The sequence below is a fragment of the Papilio machaon genome, chromosome 20 (assembly GCF_912999745.1).
Source record: "Papilio machaon chromosome 20, ilPapMach1.1, whole genome shotgun sequence".
NCBI classification, from domain to species: domain Eukaryota; kingdom Metazoa; phylum Arthropoda; class Insecta; order Lepidoptera; family Papilionidae; genus Papilio; species Papilio machaon.
In genome coordinates, this window is record NC_060005.1 from 5,741,032 (window position 1) to 5,764,718 (window position 23,687).

General features: G+C 30.5%; 2 protein-coding genes across 2 annotated transcripts; both read left to right on the forward strand.

Annotated features, from left to right (window-relative positions):
* The first annotated feature begins 9,582 nt into the window (after positions 1 to 9,582).
* LOC123722156 lies at positions 9,583 to 16,097 on the forward strand. The gene is made up of 4 exons (XM_045683022.1): positions 9,583 to 9,732; positions 10,041 to 10,222; positions 11,881 to 11,991; positions 15,953 to 16,097. Exons 1-4 carry the CDS (start codon positions 9,583 to 9,585, stop codon positions 16,095 to 16,097), a joined length of 588 nt encoding a protein of 195 aa, XP_045538978.1.
* A 3,577-nt stretch (positions 16,098 to 19,674) lies between these two features.
* On the forward strand, positions 19,675 to 23,313 carry LOC106711490. The gene is made up of 4 exons (XM_045682910.1): positions 19,675 to 19,818; positions 20,300 to 20,511; positions 21,682 to 21,792; positions 23,080 to 23,313. Exons 1-4 carry the CDS (start codon positions 19,675 to 19,677, stop codon positions 23,288 to 23,290), a joined length of 678 nt encoding a protein of 225 aa, XP_045538866.1. The 3' UTR covers positions 23,291 to 23,313.
* Positions 23,314 to 23,687: the final 374 nt, after the last annotated feature.

A 23,687-nucleotide genomic window follows, 5' to 3' on the forward strand; every position in this document is an offset into this window, starting at 1 on the left:
AGCAAAAAAAATCCAAAAAAACTTTTAGCGTAATATTTAATTTATCTTTATTTGAATTCATTCTTATCTTATAATTGTAACTAATTAAATTGGTTTCGCACCAACACAACATCTAATGGGTGTTAAAAAGTTGAACACTTTATTCTAGTTGTGAGATGTTTTATTTCAATTAGGCAAAACGTTCATTAGTTGCAATTAGTGTGACAAACGACCTGACTAAGTTGAATAACAACTTAAAAGATTACTTATAATCCACCTTAATTATGGACGGTGACATTTTGAGGTTGTTTAATGAATTTGAAATGTTGGAATGTGTATTCGCTTTATCTACGAAAGGGATTTGTGCTATTTTCATTAGAGGAATAACTAACTATTCCTGGTTGTCTGTAGATTTTTTTTATATTTAAAACATTTCAACCATAATTATAATTTTTGGAACGAAGTTCCTTATCGCGCGTTGTGAAAGGGGGGCTAGACGGAAAAAATTCTTACGAAAAGTTGTCACGACACTTTTTGCTATAGTAAGTATGTTAACAACGAATGAGCGCTACTTCGCCACGGCAACGACGTGACAATATATAACGAAAATTCATAGAAATAAAATGTACTTCTTGTGAAGACTTAAGTTTTTTATTCATAGAATAAACATTGGTTCCTTCACTAATTAATCGAAAGGAACTTCGTTCCATCCGGGTGTCCCTTGACATCTCTCAAGTTTTTTTATTTATCAATTTCTTGGATTAAAAACTATGCTTTTTTAAACTATGCTAATATCATATTTTTTATTGTTTTAGTTTGGGTCGAAATGGTAAACAATGCGTTCTCTATAAGCTTTGTGAGTCAGCGCAAAATTCACAGCAAAGGTCATTCCTTCAGGAACTGTTTAGAGTATTGTTTACGTGAGTGTTTTTTTGCCTTTTTAATACTTACTGCCGTACTCAGAATCAGTACGTGATCACCAAGAAAGCCTTTTTCTACATTTAAAAAAATAAAAAATAAAAATTTTATTCACGCGTTTGCTGTTTTTTTTTGTTTTCAAAGTTTCTGATAACAACATGTTTTTCTGTTTTTTTTTAATGTATAAGATTTCTTTTTTAATTTTTTATGAGATATCAAGTGTCTTAAATATTGTTCCAGGCTACCTAAAGGTACTGAATTTGATTACGATGAACACAAAGAATACGACAAAGCCCATGCAAAAACAGAAGATTGTTCGACGGTGTACCCAGGATGTGAAAATTTCTAGATCATACATTTTTGATCATTGATTTTGCAAATAAAGTTTTATTTTTTAATTTTATTTTTTTTAATCATTCCAATTTATATTCGCAAATGATAACGGCTTTGAAAATTAAAAAAAAACAAAAATCTCATTTTAAACACGTCTCAAACATTAAATTCAACGGTCATGAAATTTATGCGTAATTTTTATAAATTAATAGCTGTCGCCCGCGACTCCGTTCGCGCGCTATTAAAAAAAACTAAATTGGGGGGGGGGGGGTATGAAAAATAGATGTTGGCCGATTCTCAGACCTACTGAATATGCTCACAAAATTTCATGAGAATCTGTCAAGCCGTTTCGGTGGAGTTTAACCACAAACACCGCGACACGAAAATTTTATATATTAGATAAAAATGATTTTTAGAAGGCCATTTTTTACACTTAGTATTAATTGCGATGAAGTTTAAAACAAAAAATGACTGAAATGGTAAATTCATAGGAAAATTTTAACTGTTTGTTGGCACATTTTTTCTAATTTATACAACTTTTTTGCAACGCTATTAAGGATATATCTAGAACATTCTGGTATATTCTGTGACAAAATATAAGAGTTAGCGAACATCTTTAAGCGTATATAAAAAAGTAATCAGTAAAATAGTCCAAGAACTTACGTAACCTTTTAAAATAACACACAGTTGGTTTTGTCTTTTACACTAAATATATTGTTACTGTAATTTTGCAAAACTGTATAAAAATCGTAAAATTATATTTTTTGCTCAATATCGCTTAAATCAGTAAATAGTGTTGAATTCTTTATTCATCTCTATTTGTAGTAATTTGTTTTTTTATTTATTTGTTATCTGTGTTGTCATTTAGAATAGCTGTGTGAGTTTTGTCCTGCATTAAACGCTTTATGTTTAACTATAATAATTAGTTAAATTAGTGCGGTATAAGGATGTCAAGTACTACGTTTTGTATTTATATTAAAAATGTTAGTTTAGTTCGAAGTCCATTGATGAGTACGTTTTGCCGTTATATCTGGGTAAGGTATTTCAGCGTTTGAAATAAAAAGAAAACTACATTCTTCAGGTACAGTCGAGTAAAACTTGCAGATATATATGTTAAATATTTTTTCAACTGTGCAGCTTTTTTATTTCCGAAAAATATCTATTCATTGATATGTTTTTTTTTGTTGACCTAAGTACAAATTGACCTTAATTTCTTTTACTTTACTCGTTTTTATTTAAATTCCCATGATTTACTATCTCAAAATAGTTATAGTATTTACAAGTTGATTGCATTGAGTTTTGAGACACTGTTTTTTTTTAAAGTACGCTTATTAGAGCTTTTTATTTTAGCATCTTTAACTATTTATGACATGAGAATTGGACTGAAGAATTATTTGGAATCTCTAGCTTTTGACTTTACAACGACATTACACGACACTACATAATCTAAAACATCCAGATCTTTTGCTTTAGGAAGTCGGTAGAATCAATCGTGTATTTGTGTTCCCAAGATACCTTAAAATCGTTCAAGCAAAAAGTACTCTCAAAGATCAGAAATGCATCTGCATTTCATCTGTAATTCGGAGTGTTACTGCTTTGATTCTCCTACTAAGATAAGTTGAGCTCATAAAGTGTACGAATTTTTTTAATGTTTAATTAAATTTTCCAAGGAAAATGAAAACAATACAATTTATATCATAACAATATTAACAATTTTAATGTAGCCTTTTATAAACTTTTTTATCAAATATTCAAAACGTGTTTGCCAAAGTTTATATTTGGAATACTTCGCATATGAGTTCGAATCGAAATATAAGTTTGAATTTGTTTCCAAAATTAAAAAAATCTATTTGTAAGATTTGTAATTAAAGTCAAACAAGGATAATTCGGTTAAAATTCGGCAAACGATGGCAAAAGATTTTTTTTTCTATAACTGTAACACTTTTCGTCGCAACTGTACCTTTAAGACCTTAATTGAAAGTAAACAAGCTTGCTACCTATTTGTATTGTTCTCTAAATTTGATAAACGTCGACGTGCCAAAGAGTGTAGCAGTTGTTGTTTGGCGAAGCTCGGCTGTTGTCTTTGTTCGAAAAAGTAAATAAGTCGCCGATGAGATCGCTTTTATTTAGGTGTCCTTGTGGTTTTGTTAGAATAAAATTCGACACCTAAATACGTAGCTTTATCACCTTTCTCTTTGATTATTTTTGTGACTACTGAAAATAATTCACAAAGATATTTGAAATAATGGAACTGACAGTTATAAAATTCATTCTTCTATTGCTATTAGGAGTGATTTCAGTCGCTTATCAAGAAAACAAAGATGGAAACGTCGACGCATCAAAAGTCCTTTCACGCAGAAAGAGATTCATTGTATTTCCAGATGGAAGCTCTTTTCAGTTGGGTAGGTAATACCATTATTATATAGCAATGTCATTTACATTTTAAAAAAAATTAACTTCTTCTTACTGAAAACCTCGAAAGGGACGATCAAATCCCTATCAAAGTGACACGTCACAATTTACATCGTAGTGTCGTTTTATAATTTCTGATTTAAATTCTCATGGTTATTGGTTAACAAAAACCATTTCTCTTTTTTTTATTTATTTATTAAATTTAAAGCCAGTGCCATTTAAAGCCAATACATTAAACATCCGAATCTTTTGAAGTCATAAAATTCAATACGATATCGGAAAACAAAATCATCTTGGACTATTAAAAGTTATGACCATTATAGTCGCAGATTACAGTTAGCAATGAATTGTAACTTTGCAGATATCTTTGCCAAGGTTTTGGAAAGTTATAACAGATTAAAATTTAAACATATTGCTGTAGAAAATATTCAATTTAAATATTATTAAGGGACTTTTATTCAGCACGAGTTAATTTATAATTAAAATAAATATTAACTTTTTCTTCCAGTATTCTGCGCACAAAATCAAGGTTATCTTCAAGTAGGCGACATAGTATGGTTCGGTAATACAGCAGCTTTAGCTTGGCAATTACCAACAGATCCCAAATTGTTCTATTTATTTAAAGATCATGAAAAACTCTACGAATCTCACAGAAGAAATGACGTATCTAAAACTATTTATTATTTGGATGAAGATGGAAAAGTACTTACAAAAATGCCTTACAAAAAGTAAGTGATAATAAGCTATATGAAGAATAGATATAACTTTAAAAGATAAGAATATATATAAAGCTATTATGAATGTTAGTTTCATTTTATGTGAACAGAATATTTTAGAATTAATAGAGATTCTGAGTAATAATAACAGTTCAATACATTCATCGTCGTCTTTTTTAAGTTCCCTTTTTTTTTGTTTATAGCAAAATTTTCTTATCAATCTTTTAATTGATAGTCAATTGCTTTAATACTTTTGATTCAACCAAAATAACAAAGTACACCTTTTTATGTAACACTAGCTGTCGCCCGTGATTTCGCCTGTGCAGAATTTAAAGAATCTAGTTATATTAACATATCATTATAATTTATAATTATTTTTTTGATCCTGCTGTCAGATTATTTTATTTTGTTTTTTTTCGACTATGTTCTAATCCATCAAAAACAGTGTATTATAAATAACTAGCTTTTACCCGCGACTCCGTCCGCGCGGAATAAAAAAAAATAGAAAACGGGGTAAAAATTATCCTATGTCCTTTTCCTGGATCTAAGCTACCTACCTGCCCACCAATTTTCAGTCAAATCGATTCAGCCATTCTTGAGTTATAAATAGTGTAACTAACACGACTTTATTTTATATATATAGATATTATCAATAAAATGTTTTAGTTGTATTGCTTTATTATGATAATATACTTTTTATAAATTATTGCTACGAATAGAAAAAAAATTGATAAAATCATTACAGGCGATTAATTGTAAATCCAGCATTTGCCAAACGCAGTATAGAAGACACTTACGATCGAAGGAACTTTTCAATCGTTATAAAAGCATTACACGATGCTCAAAAGGAAAATAATGTGTTGATGAAGTTAGATGAAGATAGCATAACATTTCATCGAGAGGGTAGAAAAAGCTTTTATGAAAAATTAGAAAAATTCCTTGACGGGTAATTGATTTTTATTTGTCTTTCAATGTTGAATGCTTTAAATAAGTAAAGTTGACATGAGTGGAATACCAAATGATTTTTAATTGTTAAAATACCCTCAAAAATACTGAAAGGTAAAAATAGCAGTTTTATTGACTTTTTTATTTTATAAAGTGGCAAATGAACAAGCGGCTTGAATACTCCGAAATAGCGAAGCGACCGCTGCCCATAAACTTGTAATTGTAGATGCGTTACCTACAGTCAATCGACGGATGAGGGGACGGACAGAAAGTGGATATTTTCCTTTCCTCCTCCGTCAAGTCCACTTCCCCTTCCAACCATTTACTTATTGGAAGTGGGAAGAGAATATGGACTAAGATTAGTCCTCCGGCGCGCACATTCATTAGACGAAAAATTTGCTTCCACTTCAAGCGTGTCTTGTGTGGTTATAGTAGTACACCTGGCGAGCCGGTTCTTTCATGCACCCAATAAAATATTGTTGTTTAGTTCTACCACTTATTTCCTCTTTTAATTGTTCTATTGTCCTTATTAAGATAAAGTCTTTTTCCATTTATAGATTAGGTTGGCGCGGTCGGGAATGTGTACTACGCATACTTTGCGAGACAGGCCGAGGTAAAAATGAACAAGGCACGTTTTTAGAAGAAATCATGAGGGCTACTCTTACGTGAGTGTTTTTACTAGTAGTGTTTTCATATTGTTCGTTTCTGTATTTTGTTTGTATTAAATTAGCGATTTCAAACCTTATGCATGAGGGTTTAAATCGATATTAACATGCAGATATTGTTTTGGGACTATACTATTCCAGACGTCTCTGTCGTAAAAAAATGTAATTTCAGTTTTCTGTATTTTGGTTTTAGTTTTTATTATTATTATATGTAATTCTAAGAAATGTACAATTTTATTTAAGATAACGATTGCATATTTTTTGTCCCTAGTACTCGAATATTAAATGGCAAAAAATGTTAAAACAATGATACAAAAAAATCTCCGTAATTTGAAGAAGGTTAACTACATTTATTACGAAAGTAACTGTTATCAGTTTTGTTTATAAATGAAATAGAATTTTCCTATAACATAATACAAGAATATAAATTAACCATAAAATTGGATCCATTTGAAAGTTTGTGTCTATAATTTTTTTCACAAACAAAAATCTCAAAGACCGGCAATTCATCTGTGGTTCCTCTGGTATTGCAGGCGTTCCTTTGCCTTTTTATCATAAAAAAAATTAAAAAGGATAAATAATAAAACTGTCAATTTTATATTTGTTTGTATGGGTTTTATCGAGAGTTATACAGATGAAACGTCAGTCTAAAATATGTCAACCTTTGCATTTTCTTTAAAAGACGGGAATACGTTTATCTATATGTTTATGTTTTTCAGAAGCGTTTTGTTAGTCGAAAGTCATGGTAATGTTTGATTACAGGTTACCACAAGGTCAAAAGTTCGACAAGGAGTATCATAAGGAATATGACGAAGCTCATTTAAGTAATGCCGATTGTGCAAAGAAATATTCAAAGTGTGATAAACTGTATAACAAATAATGTTTAATGAAATCTTTATATTATTTTGTACTAAGATTATATATGTAAAAGTGTGGATTGTGTTTGTTAGAAGAGATCTCAAAGTGATTAAATCAGATGTAGAACACTGTCTGTATGTTCATATATACATAAATGAAATAAAAAATAAAAATAAAAAACAAATCCTTCATATTATTATTTTCAGGTTTACTCCTATATTTACTACTATTTAGTTACTTAACAATTCTTTTATATATTTCTTGCAGACGAAACCGCTGGAAAAAGCTTGTAAAATTATAATAACGTAACTTTTAAGACTTATAAAAGATGGTTTTTAATTTTCTTAGTTTCATGGAAATTACACAATTTTTACTTGAATGAAAACATTTAAAACGAATGAACAAAAATTCAAGCCTTAACTTTTAATTGTAAATTTCAGAATTTTCTACCTATTGAATTGATACATCAAGTGTAGCCAATAATTGAGGTTTATTCAGGTGTATTAAATAGTGCTTTTTTTTAATCCATGTTTTAGATTTATTTTTTATAACGAATGAATTGTTAAGTAACAAATAAAGAAAATCTATTACATAATTTGTTTTTTGTGAAAAACTTCGAACGCTACAAGAGTAACTATTCGCAAGCAATTTGCAAGAAAATTTTTCATTGTTATTCCGACAGTTAAATAATGCTGAACGGAATTTAATTACTGATTTGCATCAAAGCAGGTACGATAAGGAAAAATGTTGTTTGGAAAGCAAATTACAGAGTACTGTTAAAAGTTAGAAAAGATTTCCAGATGGAAAACGGAAAATTCTGTTTATAAGATAATATAATTTATTTTAATTTCACGCTGCAATTGTAATATAAAACTTTTTTAGTTATTTTATAAAGAGAATAATTCTTGTAGTATAGTGTGTGGGCTGATATCTTATATAAACATTTATTTATTATTTAATATTATTTAATTTATTTATAATACAGTATTAACCTTGGAAATACAATATGTCCCATAAAATTATTTAAAATAATTTGACTGTAGGATCAAAAATTATTTTTAAATTCAAATTAATCTATATCTATATATATAAAAGAAAGTTGTGTTAGTTACACCATTTATAACTCAAGAACGGCTGAATCGATTTGACTGAAAATTGGTGGGCAGGTAGCTTAGAGCCAGGAAACGGACATAGGATAATTTTTACCCCGTTTTCTTTTTTTTTTTATTCCGCGCGGACGGAGTCGCGGGTAAAAGCTAGTATAAAATAAAAGTAAATAAGTTAAGTTAATTTAAATTACAATAAATTCACGATCTACCCAATATTATTAATTAGGAAATTTAAAGCAAGAAACGTAAAATATTATTCTTTTCGAATCTACATAAAAAAAATCCAAAGTCCACATAAATGCCTGTCGCGTGGTTCAGTCAGCGTTGTTCATTGACCCGGGATGTTTGATCAAAGTATTAGAACGGCTGCCGCCTTCTCTCATTAACTCTGTCACGTTTCACACCTCCGTGGAATTTCTTTAGCAATTCCCTCGTCTTTAAACTGTAGTACGTAAAGTTTATTTTCAAACTTTTTTTTTCAAATCTTATTTTGTATGAACACGAATTTCCCAACGAGATTTGTAATTGAACGACAATCGTAATCAGTATTTGAATATTTGATACTAATTTGTCAATGTACGTGATTTGCTTTGTTATTTTATACAACATAAGGCATTTTAATTTATTTTACACAAAGAAAAGACAATTGTTATTCACTTATAAATTGTTTAAATTTTCGTGAGACATAACTAAGAACGGTTTAACTCAAAAAATAAACACTCGCCCTGAAGGTGTACCCCCGACGGGTCCGAAACTAGTCGGTGCCGTCACCGGATTAATTAATTTATTAAAATTGATTTTTTTTTTGGCTGATTTCTTCGAGGAAATAACATTGAAATTAATAGTTATCTATGATTAGCGAGTCGTTAACAAGATATAACTTTAACATAATTTAGGTATATACTCACTACTGTCATTAAGTAAATATAATATTTGGTGGTATATAGCTTAGGTAAAACGCGAACTAATTTAATTCATCTCAACCACCATATTACTTATATACTCAAAAATATTATAGAGTCAAAATTAGAAACGACCTTTTATATATTTAATTTCTAATCAAATTTTTGCATAATCTATATATATAAAAGAAAGTCGTGTTAGTTACACTATTTATAACTCAGGAACGGCTGAATCGATTTGACTGAAAATTGGTGGGCAGGTAGCTTAGAACCAGGAAACGGACATAGGATAATTTTTACCCCATTTTCTATTTTTTTTTCCGCGCGGACGAAGTCGCGGGTAAAAGCTAGTATAATATAAAATATTATATGTTTGCAATTGAATCTTTGGTACATCATTTTTTTTAAATTATTTATAGAGAAATTAAAAATCTAAGACAGCATTCGAAAATATAATTACTGTAATTTCATTTCCTAAAATAAGTCTCAGTGTATTTTCACGATTGTTTTATTAACTATTTAGTATTTGGAATTGTTTTTTTTTGTATATGTTTTTAAGACAAGAAGTCAATCCTAAAATACATTAACTGAACATAACCCTTGTAAATATAACAAGTTCTATGTTGTAAGTTCGTGATGTACATAAACTTGTAAATTACACAACGAGTGAGACGCGACAGAAATTGAGTTACATCCATGTTTTACAAGATCATTGACGTGTGAATTAAGAGTTGTTGGTAATAAAATGTTTTACCGGCTATTAATTTTGATTTTTTTAATAGTTATAATAGATTGTGAAGTGAACAATACAGATCAGTGTCCTAATGTGAAAACGCATTTAGGTTCGATAAGGAAACGAAGACATTTGACATTCCCTGATGGTAGTAATGTTGTTGTAAGTATTTAATATATTTCATGTTTAAATAATTACTTTATCGCTTAAAGATTTCTATGTTAAGTTTAAGGAATATTTATTTAATAACTAGGCAAGGTATTTTTTTTATTAACTGGTGAAAAATTAGCAATCGATAACCCAATTCCTCCATAGACATCAGTAAAAAGTTAGCTTTACCTTTAATAGACGAAAGATATCATTTCTGTTCTTCCCCTGTTGTACCAAATGTAATTATTCTTCCCATATTTTTTTTAAATAAAAAGGTAGGAATGGAAAAAAATTATTTCTAAGTTATTTTTTTTTTCTAGCTTACAATTTCTGTTGTAAAGGCATTCATGACTCACGCTCCGTCAGGATGGAATTTGGTCTTAGAAATCGATGTCCTATATCCCCTACCTGATGCCAATTTCACTAATGCACATTATAGAAGAAAACTACATCACAGACAGAAAAGGGAATTCTGGGAGAGAGTACGTTCAGCTTTGGAATTGTGAGTATTGTAAAAGACCAAGTGTTTCTCTTGAGTTGATCGTGTCTTTTCGCTGGTAAAACATCTGTATAGAAACAATGCCATCTTTTGTGTTATATACAAACACTTATGAGAATATGTTATTTATTGTATAGATATCGACGCTGGAAAGCGTAAACGCTGTAACCCCGAAAGTATGAACTTTACAGGAGAGCCAAAAAATCATAACTCGTGAGCTGATACGCCTACAAGCATGCGGTATTTAGAAATGTTGTGTAGTTTGTGCTAACCTATAATAAAATCAATATCGTTTGATAATGGTTGAAATTATTAACGTGTGAAAAACATATTAGCGATTTCAAGGGTTACAGCGTTTATGCTTTCCAGCGTCGATATTATTCTTTGGGTAAAAGATAAGCTGTTACAGTTAAACTCTAACTATTATAGTGTCACCAATTTATTGATGTAAATGTCTATACTTAATAGAGTTAATTTCTTTATTTCTTATTTTTCAAATTGTACTTATCAAATGTATTATATTAAATTTTATTAAATATCTTAGGTTATAATTAACTAGTCAATTCATAGTAGCATAAAAGATATCTCCAAAAAAAATCTCCATAATTTAAAGAAGGTTAACTACTTTTTGTACGAAAGTAACTGTTATCAGTTTTGTTTATAAATGAAATAGAATTTTCCTATAAAATAATACAAGAATATAAATTTATATATATAAAAGAAAGTCGTGTTAGTTATACTATTTATAACTCAAGAACTCTAAATCTAATGCTCCAAATATGTACAATACAATAGGAGAAATGTTTTATTTCTTGAAATATGTTTGTTTTTGCTATAACAGTTAAAGTTTACAACAAGAATGTGAGCATTCATTTAAAGTAGAAAAAGGCTACGTAATACTCTACCTAGGAAATTGTTGTTTGCAATTTTAAGAGCATATTTACTAGCTGTGAAACATTTCAAGAACGGTGCACGCTATCTAATAATTTAAAACGAAATATTGCTACGGTGGTAAAGTATATCAAAATAAGTAACCATTTATAACTTCTGCGCTATAAATACAGGATTTGTTTATTTAAAATCATCATCAGCTCACTATTCGTCCCCACCGAAGGGCTCAGAGCTTACCTTTACTTTGGGTGCCTAGGCTATAGTCAACTACGCTGGCCAAGTACGGGTTGGTTTATCACACATATCTTCTCAGATATCTGCAGGTTACATCACGATATTTTCCTTAACCGTAAGAACGTCGGATAAATGTACATATGTAAATCAGGACCAGCAGATTACAAGTCAAGTGATTAACCCCTGAGCCACTAACACTCTCAAATATTAAAATGTATTTCATTCCTTTAATTTCTTTTGTCTACTGTTAGTTGCCTTCTGCTATAATATATATGACTTCTTAAAATCATAAGGCTGAGATGGCAATGTAGCAGTTACTAGGAGCGTGGGACTCCCTCCTTCCAGGTGGACTGTGGACTGAGCGCGAACGATGGGAAGTCTCTGGATGCGAAAGATAGAGGACCGCATACAGTGACGGCATTTGGGAAGGCCTATTTCTAGCACTTGGCTGATGATGAAAATCTTGCTTGTATAAACTAAATTTGTTTTAAAAACAAATACTATGAGTAAAAATATTATATTTATATAATTTTCAGTCATAATCTAAACGGCCGTGCATGCATCCTGAGAAGCATTTGTGAGGCAAAGACGTACCTTGCGGAGCCCGGAAGATCATTAGTGCACGACATTTTGAAAGCTATTTTCACGTAAGTATATTTGTGAATACATCGTTATAGTTGGATAATGTGAGGAAGCAAAATACAAGTCTAATGCCTTTAAACTATGTTTTTAAAGCCAGAAACTATTAATTTGATATAAAATAGGAATTTAAGGGATCAATAAGCAAATATTGATAAGGGTCGTCACGGACGTAATCCGAACCTTTGCTTATCACTCTTTGTGACGGATGAGAGTTGTAAAAATAAAGTATTTATAATAAATGTACTATCTAAATAATAATATATGGACAATATTCTCCGAAGAGTTGTATTTGCAGTGACAAAATGTAATCTAAATTTTTCGTGTCTAATGTAGTTAGAGTACTACAATACCTCAAGAAGACGTTGACGTAAAAAATCAAAAAAACATCGATGCTATATTAAAACAAGTTAGATTTAACACTCTTCATTGTTGACGTATATTCTATGACTGGATTAAAAATTAATAACCCTTTTATCCGCTCAAGTTCAGCACCTGTTACTGATACAGCGATTTTATTAAATGAATAGAGGCGTTGTTGTTTAACCGCAATATCCAGCAAATATTTATCATAATACTTATTATAATACATAGATTACATTATTAGAGCGATGCTACACGAGTTCGAGTCGCCTGTGTTTCTGCCTTGTGATCTACAGGTGTTTAGTTTTATAATAAAAACAAAATGAAAACGGTGTACTTGTTTACACGTTGTAGGAACTTCGAAAAAGCGTTTCCACGCTTAATTTCGATATTATATCGCAGGAGCAACGCAATGTGTCTCATCACAAAGTCACTGCAATGGTCATTTTTTTTTATATATTGAAAAACTTATCGCTTGACCACGATCTCACCCGATGAGGTGAAGATGTGGTCTAAAGATGGTACGCGCTAGCTTTGTAGATGCCTATTCACTCTACTCATGTGGAATATAGTCCGTCAACATCACAACGTTGCAACTACATAAACAAAGCTTCCGTTTCCATTTTGCTAATAGTATCTATTATTTTTGTAAATCAGAAAGCTTCAAGTCCTCCACGCTTTTTCCTAGTAGTTTTATAGCTTGACTGGTACTTCAATCACATCTAACTATTTAATAGAAGATAATATAAGTAATACGTTTTATATAATAACCTCTAAAATGACAACCTTTATCGCATAATCTTTAATTTCCAATATACGAAGCTCTTCAGAGTGCTCATTTCCGCGGGTAATTATACCTCGTATCCTTTAATCTTTTGATAAAAGCGTACAGAGGAATGGGTAATACAATTTATATTGTAACTATCGTTTCTATTTTACATTCGGATATCTAAATTGAGTTAATTGCCTTATAATCCCCGTACGTGTGTCTTATCTCCGCGTGATTGGATTTAAATACATCCCGAAAGCATTGTACGAATGAACTTAGAATTTGCAACCTTATTACATAGGAATTAAACATTATTATTGTTAATTTTGTATTTATTGTGAACAAAATTGAATTGAACGACAAATATGGAATTTAAATATGAAACAAAACAATTGAGCAATTTCGTAATCGGTTACTGTGGTAAAAAATAAATATTTTTCAATAGATGTAGAATATAGTCTGGAATAATACGTAGGCTACTAATTTAGTTTTTTTTACAGCTAGTGTTTCAATAAAAAACAAATAATACAATAGCTTAGTATCAGCAATTTCAAGTGTTTTAACATACAAGTAATTTGGGTAAACATCTAATAATTATGAAACAAATAGAGCCTATCAAGTTATAACTTATTACATAGAAAGGGAAGATATTAAATTGATGTCTTTAAGCCTATTTCACACGAAGCCAGAACAGTGAAGCAAATCAGTAGACTGTGCATTAAGTAGGTACTGCTATTAAAATACGCCATGAAAAATAAGAACTGTAGACAAAACATATTTTTTGACAAACGATGGACAAGGCGACCGCTAATGAAATGTTACCATAGTCTATCAATCGAAAATTGTTATCGTCATGGTATTTCATGGAATGCACTTTGTGTGCTAAGTCTCTACTGTTTTGATAGTAAATGTGAATTCAATAGTTGTACTGCGTTGTTAACTGCTCTATCTCACTGTTCTGCTCCAATGTGAAATGGTGTATAGCTCGCACAAAATCCTGGGGCGTAATGCGTCATTGCGCGGGGACTCTGACGTCAGATTCATTGCGAATCTTATCCGTTTGATTTACGGTCACGTTAGTTAGGAATACTTCCACTGTTATGCTATGCTGTTAATTTTATCTAATACTAGGTGTCGCACGCGACTCCGTCTGCGCGCAGTTAAAAAACGAAATGGGGGAGGGGGGCGGTATGAAAAATGGATGTTGGCCGATTCTCAGACCTACTGAATATGATCACAAAATTTCATGAGAATCGGTCAAGCCGTTTCGGAGGAGTTTAACCACAAACACCGCGACAAGAGAATTTTATATATTAGACTAGCTGTCGCCCGCGACTCCGTCCGCGCGCAGTTAAAAAAAAAATTAAAAATAGATGTTGGTCGATTCTCAGACCTACTGAATATGCTCACAAAATTTCATGAGAATCGGTCAAGCCGTTTCGGAGGAGTACGGTGACGAAAACTGTGACACGAGAATTTTATATATTAGATTGATTATTTCATAAACGTAATAAGTTAACTTATCTGGATATATTCGCAGATCTGTTGGAGTTAAACCGTTCTAGAATGATTATATTTTAAAACAAACCCAATATTCGGTCTTTGAGATAAATCCATAGATTGTTTATCTTAGTAGCTAGTTAAGTATAGACTTAAGTAGAATATGAAAAAGAATCGACGAAGCTGATTAGTAGATTCGTTAAAATTAGTCTTTCATCTTGCAGACATTATGGATGAAACTATCCAATGGAAATTAAAAAAAAACCTTAAGAAATATTTATTAAATTCTTTACCATAATACTTCTTTTTCTATAAATATTTAATGTTTTCTTTCCTTAAATTTAACTTAATTTAACTTAACTTTATTTAATTTAATTTAAATTACCTTAATCTAAATTTAAAAAGTATTTTTGATCCTACAGTCAAATTATTTTAAATAGCTTTATTGGACTTAGTTGTAATCCCAAGGTTAATAACGTATTATAAATAAATAAACAAATAACTATTTCTATTCACCACATAAATGTTCCTTGTACGTATTAATCCTCTTTTCCTTGTGAGAGGATTTGGACGGCTCCTTTCGAATGGTCAGTTTTCCTTTGAATATCGCCCGACGATATTTTCTCATGTTTCCTTTTTCCCGAGTCACTTGTTGTTCGATTTTTCTATCACAGCTGCTATGAAAAATATAAAAATATAGCGATAATCTTGTTTACACCTGATACTTTAAGTAAATATTTTTAAGAAATACATTTTTATTGATAGAAATACTTCGTATATCTCAGATTACATTATAAGATGCATCTTTTCCAATAGGTTTAAAATCCTATAAATTTACAATGAAATCAGTGTACCTATTTTTACATTATTGTCACATTAAACAGACTGAATAAACTCTTTAACTCCTATGTAGATAAGATTTGTATTTATTATACATTAAATACTAAATCAGCGATTTAGAGCTAAAAGAAAAACTAAAATTGCACAGTAAGACAATGTATAAATTATATTTTAACTTAAACATACATCAACCCTTTTATCTCACGTTAATGTTAAATATTATCAGAAATCACGATTACTGAAATATAATTATGATTATATGTATCTTGACAAATAAATAACAACGTACTTTTACCGGAAGCAGTTTTGTTGATACCTATCTAATTGCAAAACATACTCGTTTTTAACCACGTTGCCGTTCATAATATCTATCTGCAGTCAAAGGGTTAAAACACATATTTAACTGAATACTGTGCACAGTTTTGGAGTGATACAGTACATTTTTATTTATAATTTTATATGGGCGATAGTTGGAGTATAGTATTTTTTTTTTCTAGGGCCCCTCTGCACGAGGCTGACTTTATGGAGGAAGTGAGTGGAACTTACAATGAGTTACTTAACCCTGATTTCTGCGAGACCGACTACGATTGCCCTTTTTCCCTTCTACATTTCGTTTTGGCTTTGAACAAACAAAAGTATTGAAAACAAAAAACATACTGTACATTTAATATCTGGAAAAAAATGTTATAAGTCATCTTACATTTATTTTAAAATAATTTAATTTTTAAATAGATACTTTGTAGAAACATTTTTTAATGTAAAATATACGTGTTACTATACAATTATTGTTTTTGTTCAAATATAAATTTGATACAACGAAATTTTACATTTTTTATTGTTAGTTTCTGAGAGCAAAATCTTTGTAAAAACATGTTGTTATCTCTGTTTTGTTAAGGGAGATGACAATGTATTTTTAAATAGGGATTTTTGTCTCAGGAACCAACGATTAGACAGATAAAGATAGAAGATATTAACTGCTCCTCAAAGATTAACTTCAGTTTATCCAGCTAATTTTAGGTTTATAAATTGAACGCACTATAAAAACATTTTAGAATAACTTGTGCACTTGTTATTAAATAATAAAAGATACGAATTTAAAATGCTTTTCTATTTTCCACTTTCACAAAGCGATGAGAACGATCTAATGAATTTTGCACCGATTGACTTTAAAAACTCATTTCCTCGAAGTTCAGCAACGTGTAAAGCATCGTTGGAATTGTTATCGCTTAAGACGGACCATTGGTTTACCACTACTATCTTATTACCCGACTGACTTATAAGGGTGATGATTTTTGCCCGCTTGTTTCTGTATGCGGGTTTGTAACCTTTATATAACATTGACGACTTAACAAATTTTAACGACTGAGCTATCATTCGATTCGTATTCTTAGACTGAGTGTTACCATTTATTTTTATCAACGTTTACAAAATTTACAATTTGAAGAAAGGACACGAGACAATTATCACGAATAAAAAAGTCGTTAACATTTTTCAAAATAAGAATTAACAGACACTATATAGGGTGTTAATTTTTGTCTTAAATTAATCAATATTAAAACTAGTTAACTATTAAGAATCCCTTAGCAAACAATTATAGAGTCTATGTATGCTTGCAACTGTTTTAATCCTGATTTGTAAAGCCATTGTAAAAGCCGACATTACTCTAACTAATGTTAGTATATAAATCTTAACAGTACTGAAATCCCAAAGATAAAGTCTCGTTTATTCAAATGTCGAGGGCAAAAATCTAATAAGATCCAAGAGGATATTTTTAGTAAATATTTTCCATACAAACATTCATGAATCATTCAGTTGATGTGTCGCGTGGCCCAAAATACGTAATCCAAAGGATACTGCGAAGTAGGGCAATAAAATAAGTAATGTATTAACCTAATTTTTACGTGACAGACGACAAAAGCTGACGGGGCGATATCATCTGATTAGTGGTAGCAATATTACTTTGGTAGATATTTTTCAATTCATATACACATTAATAGGTAATAATATTTCTCAAATCTAGCTTTGAAAACGAATAGTGTAAGCAAAATATGTACGTCTATGTTTTATTATTAAGTTGTTGGTACGTACGGAGTTTCTTACTGTCACACTCATAGTTGCTTAAAGGTAATGCTTAGGGTAAGTTTCGTATTAGCAATATACTACTTGTGACCAGAAATGTCACATTAAGAGCGCATTCACACGGGCGCTTTTCAAAACAGCTTTGATAAAACTCGGTGTTGGTGAGTGATGAACGATTTAAAATTGCCCAGTGCTCAAAATGTAACACAGCGCGATAAAAAAACATCGCATTTGAAAAGCGCTGCCGCATCATCAGATACGTGGAAATTCGTTTGTTATGTTTAAACTATTTTTTAACGCGCGTTAAAAAAGCGCCCGTGCGAATAAAGGCTAAGTTAAGGCACTTCTCGATAGATCAAATAAAAAGAAAAGATAATTAAACATATTATGTATTTTAAAAGCAAAACTGTACATATATAATACTAGCTTTTACCCGCGATTCCGTCCGCGCGGAATAAAAAATATAAAACGGGGTAAAAATTATCCTATGTCCGTTTCCTGGTTCTAAGCTACCTGCCCACCAATTTTCAGTCAAATCGATTCAGCCGTTCATGAGTTATAAATAGTGTAACTAACACGACTTTCTTTTAAATATATATATATATATATATATACTAGCTTTTACCCGCGACTCCGTCCGCGCGGAATAAAAAATAGAAAACGGGGTAAAAATTATCCTATGTCCGTTTCTTGATTCTAAGCTACCTGCCCACAAATTTTCAGTCAAATCGATTCAGCCGTACTTGAGTTATAAATAGTGTAACTAACACGACTTTCTTTTATATATATAGATTAGTATGTAGTATATTTATATATTAACGAACTATTAACAATATCAAGCTCTCATAAACGTTAAGTATGATACGATCGTAAGAGCTTAGATTCATTAAATTCTATGCAATTTCCTTCAAGCTCAGCGACTCGAAAAGCGTAATTCACTTTAGATATCAGTTTTAAAGTCAATTGGCTACTTTTAAAGCCGTTAAAGTAATTGCAGATCTTTTACAGTCGAGAGGTATTCAGTTAATTTGTGAGATGTTATAAAGAAGTACTTTTTACTTCAATAAGTTATTAATGAAAATTTCTGATTATTATTTTTTATATTAGCAAATTTTCAATATTAATAACAATTATATGTTGGTTGTCACTATCGAAGTACTTGTATAAAACATATAGATAGCTGATTTTTTTTAGTTTGACCGAAGAGAAGTCTTATTAAAAATTTCATTTTAAAAGCTTACGCCAACTTATAATAATTAATTATTTGTAATTTTTCAAAACAATGTCCAATATCCATTTTATCGAGGTCCTCATTTTAAATGCATGAACTTGTAAGTTTATTACCTGGCCTAAAAAGGTATCTATTAAAATTGCCTTAATGAAATTTATCATGCAAATAAAATAGGACTTATTTAGGACTACGGCCTCGATTTTCGACCTTAATAAATGGAAATTTGTTTCAAATGTAATGTTATTTTAATTTACATCTTTAGCGCGTGTTAGTAAATGCAAGAGTGAAATGTCACAGCTAGGGTTGTCACATTCAAGAAAGTAGACCCGAACTTTTGGGGCGAAAACGACGTCCATGACTTGTTAACCCTTGTTTCCTTGGCGGATGACAAATAAGGCAATTTTTTATACATAACCTTCTTTGCCCTAAAGACATTGTTATCAAAGCGACAATATCTTTATACTTCAGGGTACGGACATACAACCACGTGGTCGCGGGTTGGAAACACGCCAATCGAATATTGTCATGAACCATATTCTAGTACAAGCCTAGAGCTTAGTTGGTTTTAAGATAAATTTCACGTAATGTTTTAATAATTTTAAAAAACAACCATCAATATGAATGCACCAACCAAATCAGAGTAAACTGGATAAAGTCAAAGAGTTGACAACCCTAGTGATAACGGTTAGATGTGACATGGTTCCGTTTTACATTCTATTTTCCGATATCATTTTTCAATAGTATTGCGTCTGTCGTGTTGATAAAAGAGAAGGGTACTTTAGTTCCATTATACTGTAGTCAATATTTGAATCAATTTTGATTTTTTGTTGTCAAAATTTTAATTTTAATTTTTATTGTCTTTAATTTGACTATAATTGAGATATTGTTGTTAGAAGTGTATATGTAATAATGTTAAATTTGAAAAGATCAGTTATACTTTTGTTGGTTTGTTGTTTTGTAAAAACATGTTTTTCGTATAATGGGGAAAATGGCTACAAGAAACTGTCACGTCGGAAGCGATACGTCTCTTTTCCTGAAGGCTCGAGTTTTTCGGTGAGTTTCCTTCTAAAGTTTTTTTTTGTTATTCGACCCAAATATGATTATCTATAAACTTTCGTTATTATCGAAGCAAACCGCTGATGTTTGTTATGCATTTCCTTAATGATTGTTTTTATTGTACTTATTTACTTTATTTTTGACATAGAAATCGAAAATAACAATTATGAATATCTACGTTTCGTAAGTCACATGTCAGTGTTTTTTCTTCTTGGTTATACTTCGGGACAGAATACGAACCAGATAATAAATAATAATAATTTACTGAAAGAATGGTAATTCTTATTTGCAAGTATATAATATGTATATATACGTCCGTTGTATTACTCCAATTCTGTACCTTAAATGTATTCATCAAATTTGTTGATTTAGTTTTCTAAGATTCGTCTTCTTTCTTGGAGTACCTTTAATAGTGGTCAGTTGGAATTATTATTTTTACTTTGTTCATATTAATATCTGGCTATTATTAAATTTTCAGTGTGCTGCTTGTATGACAGTGGGTTTAATTGGACAACCAGCGCCATCTACAGCTCCAGGGACCTTTACGTTCGGTCTTAACTGGGGTATAGCTTACGAATTACCCAACACAACAGAGACGGCGCAATTCTTTCGTAAAAAGTACAGAAAACCAGTCGCCCAACGTAGAAGTAGACGACAATTGTATGAGAAGATGGAATTGATACTTGACAAGTAAGTTTAGATAATACGAGTACAATACGAATCATACTGTGGGCCTATTAGGAATATTTGCGACAAGCGCCTTCGTATCGTTAAGTTTGTCAAAATTTTTTATGACATTTATTACGCCCAATACGCTGCACTAATTATAATAGATTTTTTTCCATAACGATACGATGGCATTTGTCTCAAATATTCGTGACAGTCCCACTGTAAACCAATAGGATATAAAGCTAGTTTGACTGGCCCGCATTTGTTGTCTGTGTACCTTGACTTAATGACATCTACGAAACTGATTTAAAAAAACATATATATAGGAAAATGTTTCTCTTGTTCGCTCTATAATTGATTTATATTAATGTCTTTAGTTTTAACATAAGTAAACATATTTGAGCTTTGTTAACATATTATAAAATTTAGTTTCTCATTCTATATTTTCATATAATATTTTCATATAAAAGTAATTTTATAATAAGTGTTACTCAACCTTTATAGATACTTGGTAATGGAGTTACGATTTATAACAAAAAACGATTACGTTTAATGTTATCCTGGTATCCCTTGGATATACAAAGTACAGTAGCGAAGGATAATTTATAAAAAAAAAACAATTTCCTAATGAGTTTTTTGATGAAACTGTTTATTTCGTTTATCACTTTACTTTCATCCATTCGCTAAATGTTATTAAACTTTTTAGGCGCTAAATTGTCTCCATTTACCTTAAGAATTTACGGTGTTTATATAAAAAAATAAAAACCGTTCTATAAAATATGATGCCTTTGGGCATTTCTTTAATCTCCTCGTCGAAAATTCTCCTTTTGTCTAATGGCCTTAGTTTTGTTTTTGTTATGAAAAAATCATTTATTATTATTTAATTTTGCGGTTTCTTCGTTGGCTTGAGGCTATCGAAAACAATGAGGGTGATGTGATTTTTACATTACATTCTTGTTATTAATAATGAGTATTCAATGTTGGATGCTTTTTTATTTCTTATATATATTCAATTTTATACCTATTCTTAACAAAGATTTTACTTACGATATAGACTAGTATAAATAATGATTTTTACGTTTTTAACGATAGGAAACAGAAAGTACCGATTAATTTTTCATAAAATAAATAAACACATGTGAGTCAACCGTTTTTCCATTTTAAAATCTTACTTATTTAAAAAAATTACAGTATGGGATATAACGGACGACAATGTATCTTGAAGACCCTTTGTGAGACAACACAACGTATCGTGCCTCATAGCGAAAACATGGTACAAGAAATATTCCGAACACTTTTCACGTAAGTAATCACAATTTTTAATTAAAGTAGAAAGTAGAGATACCTAACGCTTTTAGAAGTATAGTCGAATTTAATGATAATCTTACTGATATTATAAATGCGAATGTTTAGACGGATGGATGAATGGATGGATGGATGGATGGACGGATGGATGATGGTTTGAAGGTATCCTCGGAACGGCGCAACGGATCTTGATGAATTTTTTAAATAAAAGTTTATTTTTAATTCATAATATTATATGAGATAGCATAATCAAATTCTTAAATCTATATATCTATCTATATATATAAAAGAAAGTTGTGTTAGTTACACCATTTATAACTCAAGAACGGCTGAATCGATTTGACTGAAAATTGGTGGGCAGGTAGCTTAGAACCAGGAAAAGGACATAGGATAATTTTTACCCCGTTTTCTATTTTTTTTTATTCCGCGCGGACGGAGTCGCGGGTTAAAGTTAGTAATAAATAAATAAAGTAATGCATTTATCGTATCAAATATAACCTTGTGAGAAAACATCAGTGATAAGGATTAGACGGTTAATTAATTGCCTTGAAATGTTATATATAAAGTTCGTAAAATTATGCAAATAATTGTGTTGACAAGTGTCCTATATCAAAGCTAGTCATAGTATCCCTTGAGAATCTCTATGCTTTCATACAAATTACATATTCTGTGGGGTATACCCTTGTGATTTCAAATAACTGTATTTCATACTACCTTAGTTGACAGGATTGGTGTTAGATTTTGTGGATACTGCAAATAGATATAGTTCGTATGAAAATGTTGTTGTTTTATCTATATATATATATATATATAAAAGAAAGTCGTGTTAGTTACACTATTTATAACTCAAGATCGGTCGAACTGATTTAGCTGAAAATTGATGGGGAGGTAGCTTAGAACTAGGAGACGGACATAGGAACTTTTTTATCTTGCGTGCATTTTTTTTTATTCCGCTCGGACGGAGTCGCGGGTAAAAGCTAGTTTTTAATAGTTTTTTGTTTTATTGTCTACAACCAGAATTGGGGTAAACAGGACTGTTGTGCGATTGAAACATAGCTGAAAAAGTACTAGGACCTCATAAAATATAGAAGTGGAATGGTATGCGTGGTAGCGTTTAGAGTAATTGCTTTGGTTATTGCTTCATTCGTTATTCTTCTCAGTTTATTCACAAATTTCTCCTTTTATTATTAGGAATCTATGTTATTAAGTTTTTTGATTGTTGGGAATGTTTATTATTATATGCATAATGATTATGATTTGTCAATCTACTTAAAACAATTTCAGAATGCCTTTGACGAAAGTCCTCAAAACGGAGCCGCTACAACATACAATATACGATTCGGCGCATCGCCTTGGTGTGTTGTTAGAAAGCTGTGATATCTATAAATGTCCGTTGTCGCTAGTGGACTGGGCACAAGGCTACTACAACGCCCCCGCGCCGCAAATCGACACTGCGAGAAGTCCTTGGGCTTTATTCAGTAGTAATTTTGGTTGATTTATTTTTACGATTTAAAATTAATTTACAAGAAATTTATTGTTATTAATACATATTTCCATTGTACTTGATATTTAATTTACTATTATTATTATTATTTTATTTTGAAAATAATACTGTCTTAATTATATATTTATTTATGGATATATGGATATTGAAATAAAACAAACATTTTATTATTAACGCATAACATTTAATATTTATAGTTTATGTTATAATACATTTCAATATTAGCAATAAGAATTGTGTATTCATAGTAATACGTGTTAGTGCTTCGATTTTTAAATTAAATATAACATTACAAAATGGAACTTATATTTAAAAACTTATTCTACCTTTATATATATTACGTGTACTTAATTAAGTTTTAATTCTATAACCATATATATAAGGTCTT

Bases quoted from the DNA above. Each gene is read 5' to 3' on its own strand.
- LOC123722156 (XM_045683022.1), top strand. From the start codon at position 9,583: ATGTTTTACCGGCTATTAATTTTGATTTTTTTAATAGTTATAATAGAT. The intron at 9,733-10,040 runs GTAAGTATTTAA...TTTTTTTTCTAG, and splicing joins CTGATGGTAGTAATGTTGTT to CTTACAATTTCTGTTGTAAA. The intron at 11,992-15,952 runs GTAAGTATATTT...TTTTTTTTCTAG, and splicing joins ATTTTGAAAGCTATTTTCAC to GGCCCCTCTGCACGAGGCTG.
- LOC106711490 (XM_045682910.1), top strand. From the start codon at position 19,675: ATGTTAAATTTGAAAAGATCAGTTATACTTTTGTTGGTTTGTTGTTTT. The intron at 19,819-20,299 runs GTGAGTTTCCTT...TTAAATTTTCAG, and splicing joins CTGAAGGCTCGAGTTTTTCG to TGTGCTGCTTGTATGACAGT. The intron at 21,793-23,079 runs GTAAGTAATCAC...AAACAATTTCAG, and splicing joins ATATTCCGAACACTTTTCAC to AATGCCTTTGACGAAAGTCC.